Genomic DNA, 6000 nt, shown 5'->3' with positions numbered 1-6000 from the left:
CACGTATTGCCTAGTTCTATTCTCAAAAGAATTCCTGGTTACCTGCTTCTTAGTCAGCTTCACCTCATCATACCCAAGGTACCACTCCGGCCACTGGATAGAGCATCAACTTCAATGTCAGCGCATCAATTGCTCGCTCGACGCGCAAATGCACATTGCAACCATGCGCCCGCTAAGAAATGCAAAACCTGACGTTCTCAATAGTGATCACGCGCCAGACTGTGGGTTCCAACACGGCAACCTCCGCCCTTGCAGCAGCAGCTGCAGCCACCTAAAAGTCGGTCGATTCACGCATGTTGTGGCGGCCACAAAGCGACGAAAAGCTTTGAACGGGCTTGCCTGTTTGCAACGGCTAACGCAGCCGAATGTCCCAAGAGTTTCAAGGCCGATTGCGTCCTGTACTGATGGCTTCCAACAGTGCGACACGGTACACACAAGGCGTCCTTCACATCGAGAGCTACGCTTAGATACAACTGGTCTTAATAGTCCGTGAGCCCATGTGTACGTATCGTCCGCGCGGACAATTCCAAAAAAAGGAAGAGACTTGAAAGCATATCGGCGAGCTGGTGGAGCATGAATTTGATCGATGCCCAAACCGTGGCTGCTGAGCTGTGACGCCCTCTGCGAACCTGCCCTTCTACCATGGTCGAGAACGAACATAGGACTATCATGTCAAGAGCTAGGCGTCGCAGGCAATGGTCGCCGTTATTGTGAGACCCATAATATAGTGATTTGTAGGCACAGCATAGGCTACACAGGCGCCACAATATATCGAAATTGCTAAAGCCAAATCGTTGGAAAGGTGCAAATTTGTCCGGCGCAACGTCGATCGCTGTGTATGTGGTTCGATGTCTTGCTTGATATGCAACCTCCATGATCTAGGACCGTTCGTCAACGCCTCGCTGCCATGTCTTGGAATATCGATAGCGCGCGCCGGCCCGTAGGGCTGGCTGGCTGTAGATGCAAGCTTGATCGAGAAGCTCTGGCTTACGTCTACCAACAATCATCATCATCAACCAACAGAGAGTGTCTCTATCAGAGAAGCATCTCATTGATAAGGTTCTGTTGTTGTTGCTGACACGCGACGTCACAAGTAGAGTTTTTAAAACTCAACCCAATGCAACCCTCCGAACAACCAAAAGCCATGCACACCTGTAGGTGAGTTCCCTCCGCTGCAACTGTAGGCACGTAATTGCATAACACATAAACGCTCATACTGTATAAGCAATGTGGCGCCACGCGTGCTACCTCGTGACATATTCCAACAGCCATGAACCATTCCATAGCCTAATATTCTACCCCAATATCACACCCTCCGCGGCATATGGCACTTGTTCGTTCTGCAAGCCATATCCACAGCGACCCTTCTGGACCACAGCCATGAAAGCCATCGCCCAGAACGCCACAGCCACCGCGCACCATCGCATCGCGTCGCATCGCATCGCAGTACAAGTCCGTAGCTGCTCGTCTCACACCGCCAGTATAGACCGATCCACTCTGGCCTCTTCCTCCCTTTACCTCACATGCCTGCCTGCCAACTGCCAACTGCCCCTGATGCACCTCGCCAGATCGGCCGAGTCGCATCCATTCTAGATGCGTTGAATGGCGCGGTGCATTTCTGGATGTAGAAAATGGGTGCCTTGAGGCGTGGCAAGTTGGCGATGGATTAACGAGAGTAAGTGGTAATTACAGGCGATGGACTAGGATCGGAGACAGGCTCGGTACCGAGGACGGAGTTTAGAGACGGGCATTGATAGAATTGACTTGATCGAAAGATCGAAAGATCGATTTTTTACTGGCAACGCTTGTAGTGCTTGCTCAGGCGGTGACGATTATGGTCGGGGTGCGCGCGCGAAGGTTGTACACGCTCGCGGCCCAGTTGTGTGTATATTGTGCCATGGAGCATGGAGTTTGTGCACCGTCGCCATGTCCGGTGATCAGGGGCGAAATCAACAATAGCATCAAAGAACACCAAAGGAGAACGAAACACCGCAGTGCAATTCTCTAGGAAGGTAGATGCGCCGTGGCAGGGGGGAAGCAAGGGCAGGGCGATGAAGTTTACCCGGCGCACAGCCACTGAGCCGACTCGCACCGGGTCCCGGAATCATGGGCCCGGGAATCCGCTGGGATATCCGTGTTTTCTGCAAACACGCGGTAGTCTAACATGGGATGATTCCACCCCTTCCTTCTCCCGTCATAATTCCATGATCTTACCAAGTCGTATCCACGTGAGCTGATCACTTGTACCCAAGGCACAGGAACGGCACGTGTGCCATGTGAACCCCCTTCCCGCCGCATACATCCCGGCTCCCGGATCATGACATATAGCCCATGTCTCCCACGCCTCGACGTTCGAGTCCCGATCCCGCTGCATCGGGCGGTCTCCCTTGCGTGTTGCGCCCGCACAAATGTCCATGTGATGAGTCGTCGCTTTATCGTAGCCTGCCCACAATCCCCAAATCTGCAAGCATGCCATAGAATAGATCTGATATAAGACATGTGCGGCCACATCACCCCTTGCTTCCTTCAGGATCCTACCAAAACTGCCCAGGTGTTAAGTCGGCTCTTTGTCATGCAGTCCGCGCATGTTTCGAGAGGGCTGAGATCTGATCTCAGATATTCATTTCTATTGAATCCTTGCGTCACGCATTTCGTGAGGCGCTGTGCAAATGTGCATGTCCCGCAGCCGTGGTTGACTGCGATTGACGACTGCGAAGCCGAAACTGCGGCGCGGTGCAGTAGGCCGTGCGAGTTGGTTCATGGCCAGGCGAGGTCGGTGACAATCATGGATCAGGCAAGGTCTGGCGTATTTGCTTATTTAGGCATTGTGATGGGCGCGTTGAAACAGTCGTGGACAGAAGTTTCCAATATGGAACAGGTTGGCAATGACTACGTGATGCGACTTTGAAACAAGAAGCCTCCTCCGCTGATGGGAGTCTGAGGTGCAGAGGGCTACAAGCGAGTCATCACGACTGCCAGGCTGATGCAAATTGAACGCCTGCTTGGTCTTTGTTCGACATTTCGTACACCTGACGATCCATCATGACTTTGATAGAATTAAAAACCTCACGCCAAGGTTTCAAAGGACAAAGGGGATGGACGAGCGCGGTCAGAAGCCGAGTCCAGGTTCACGCCTAGACGATTCTCCCACGGACTGGATCATATTTGCGCATTCCCCATCTTGGTACTTACCTCATATACGTCCTAGAATGCTTTAGTGATGATGTAACACCACATGTAGTCGCTCATCTCCTAGTGACATGTGAATATGAGGACTGCACAGGGAGACTTGACCAGAGCGACGGAAAAAGGTGGTATCTCACAGTAGTTTCAGTTCATTGTCCTCCACGAGACTTCTGCTGTGCTCTTGAGCTGTGATCGAGAGGGGATAGAACGAGTATGACTTTTATGCGGTTAAGGTCTAGACGAATGTTGGAGTGGAGAGTTACGTTGGTCAAGATGCTGAGGGCAACTCAGCCGAGGGCCCCTAGAAGTGCAACGCTGGCAGTTTCCAAGTCTGTTTCCCGCGACTGGTGCAAATGTGTTCAAGGTCTGCTTATAGGATACTGACAATAAAATGGCTTATGCTGATCGATATCCTTTGGACTAAATGAACTGCCTTTATGTTACTCGTCAAATTCACTCCAATACTAGCGCTTAGTGGATGACTTACAAGAATAGTATGGCATCTCGCGATTTTAGTATCGATAGCAGCCGTTAGCCAATCAAATCTAGGGGCTAAACATGCCGGGCATGCTTGTATCAATACTGAAAGGCCTTAGTAGGTAGCTCGACTCGTCAGCACCGGCGCTCCCCAGCAGCGTTTCCATATTTTCGAAAGCGTGATCGAAATTCAGCCAGTCCAGCGATTCGCCAGAAGTCGGAGGTAATATCTCATCCGCGAATGATGGGGTGGGAAGGCGTGTGGTCTGTAAAGAACTCAGGGCTTGCGCTGCTGCGACGTCGGTGTCAGAGACTGAGTTCTGAGTGATAGTAGCTGGTCCTTGGATGTCACTTATGTGAGTGCCATTGACGGAGGCTTGAACATTTCCCGATGGTTCTACATATTTGCTCCCAGAATGCTTCGGTCTATCTTGTCTAATCAGGTCCTGGCTGTTTGCCTTGCTCAACGCAGCCTTCCCTAAATCAGCAGTGGCGCCGGCAGACCAGAAAGAAATACGAAGCTTGTTCAGCAATTCACAGCATCGCTTGAGATCCTCTTTTCCGCGGCTTTTGTGCGTCTGGAGCTTGCTTTGACGGAATCTCCGGTAGGCCGTTGATGCGGCCAAGGACAAAGCGTACGGGATAATAGGTAGAGGTGGAAGGTTATCAGGAGACTCATCTTTAAGTATCGAAACGACTCGTACTGCAGACAAGCTTTGGCGTGTATAAGATGGCGTGGCTTTGACGGGGTCGTTGATGGCCATCGATCGATGTGAGGCCATCGCTACTGCGTGATAGAAGAGCTCTAGAAATGCTATAAATGTGAGTATGAGTACGATGTGCGTAAAAAATAGAGCTCACCGAGAATGGGGGCATCCAGACTATCACCTCCTTCACCTATGATGTCTTCGAACGACGGAAAGTCCTCTTCCCATCCTGTCTTGTCTGGTGGTAGGCCTGGCCGATAATAGCAGATTACCTTGTCTAGTGCGTCCGCCAGCTGTAGCCAGATACCAAACGGTGTCCTCCTTTCCGAAGACTCTTCGAGCCTTGGTATGTGCTGGTCTCTGTCGTGCATAAGTAATGGCCGGCCATTGATACATGCGTTGAGCTTGTCAAGACTCCAGAGGCACCAGAATATGGTCTCTAAGCCATGTCCCATCGTACCCTGCTTCTGACCAAACTGTAAACCCACAGTGTGAGCATGGTGAACGGCTTGAGATAGATGCATTGATGCTTGTTCCGCCCCATCGAAGCCTTCGCAATGTAGAGATAGGAGAGCTAGAGATTGGATCAGAGTGATCCTGTCTGTCTCTAGCTTTGCTTCGAGCGCGGCGGTAGCAGATGAGAACAGCTTTCTTGAGAAGTCGCGAGGGTTATACACCACGGATGAGTCATCTAGATAGAGATGGCTCCTAGCTTTATCGTGCTTCGCGGCGAGGATACAAATGGTTTGCAGAAGGAGTCTGGGTTCTTCAGCATCCCCATATTGTCTTCTGAATTTAGCCTCGTCCACGAGCGGTAGGATTGGATGAATGTATTCGAAATATATCTGAATGAGAACATCTTGATGTTTACGCGGTGGTCTCAAGTTGACTCCTATAGCATCCAGATATGCCCTTAGGAAGTTGTGAGCTACTGATTGGTCCTCTGGTCCAACTATGGTCGAAGAGGGAGCCAGATCACCCGCGAGTCCCGACTTGAAGTTGTGCTGCCAGGCGACCCAGTGCCCACAATAATGCTGGATAAGCTGGTCGGCGTTGTCTTTCTGTGCCCGAAGTTGACCGCGTAGCTGTGCTTCCGGAGCTAGATAACCCACAAAACGTGAAGGTTCTTGGTCACGGCCATCGTCACGGGGCTCAGGCATATCATTTGAATACTGCTCATTCGTGGTCTGTGCGATCTCTATTGTGCTCACGCCGTTTGTAAATTCAGTCTGTCTTCGTGCCTTGGGCCTTTGTCCCGCCTCGCGAGACTCGCTGCCAAGTGAGACTCCATCGCGATGACATTCCTCAGGCGTCACTGAAACTCCAGTATGTTTCCCTTCACTTTCATTAAAAACATGACTGCAACGTTTCTAAATTCGGGTCAGTGAATCGTCGAAGATGCATCAAGGCTGACTGACCCTACGCCTTTTGCAGGCATCGCAAGCCTTGTGCACGCGTTTCCGTTTTCGGAAACCGTCCGAATCGGCTGCGAACGTTACCATCGCGGACATGGCTAAGCGACAGGCCGGTAGATGAGACAGTGCGCATATACATGGAGCAATAGTCTAACAGCAGTCACCTGGTGGGAAAATCGAAGTTTGAGGTCGGCAACATCGGCTAGCCATGATCA

The 6000-nt window shown here is 51.2% G+C and overlaps 2 protein-coding genes across 2 annotated transcripts; both read right to left on the bottom strand.

Moving 5' to 3' along the window:
- Positions 1-717, bottom strand: EJ05DRAFT_473582 (uncharacterized protein). The gene is made up of 2 exons (XM_033743431.1): positions 203-717; positions 1-116 (listed from the first exon to the last, which is right to left on the bottom strand). Exon 1 carries the CDS (start codon positions 658-660, stop codon positions 208-210), a length of 453 nt encoding a protein of 150 aa, XP_033603468.1. The 5' UTR covers positions 661-717; the 3' UTR covers positions 1-116; positions 203-207.
- A 3014-nt stretch (positions 718-3731) lies between these two features.
- On the bottom strand, positions 3732-5881 carry EJ05DRAFT_435380 (uncharacterized protein; the record flags this gene model as incomplete). The annotated part of the gene is made up of 3 exons (XM_033741695.1): positions 3732-4477; positions 4525-5740; positions 5789-5881. 3 exons carry the CDS (start codon positions 5879-5881, stop codon positions 3732-3734), a joined length of 2055 nt encoding a protein of 684 aa, XP_033603467.1.
- Positions 5882-6000: the final 119 nt, after the last annotated feature.

This window comes from Pseudovirgaria hyperparasitica (genome assembly GCF_010093815.1).
Source record: "Pseudovirgaria hyperparasitica strain CBS 121739 unplaced genomic scaffold EJ05scaffold_3, whole genome shotgun sequence".
Classification (NCBI taxonomy): Eukaryota; Fungi; Ascomycota; class Dothideomycetes; order Acrospermales; family Acrospermaceae; genus Pseudovirgaria; species Pseudovirgaria hyperparasitica.
The sequence above is the reverse complement of the archived record's forward strand: the minus strand, read 5'-3'. Positions and strand labels throughout refer to the sequence as shown.

Coding starts and splice junctions, on each gene's coding strand:
- EJ05DRAFT_473582 (XM_033743431.1), bottom strand. CDS start 660: ATGTTCGTTCTCGACCATGGTAGAAGGGCAGGTTCGCAGAGGGCGTCA.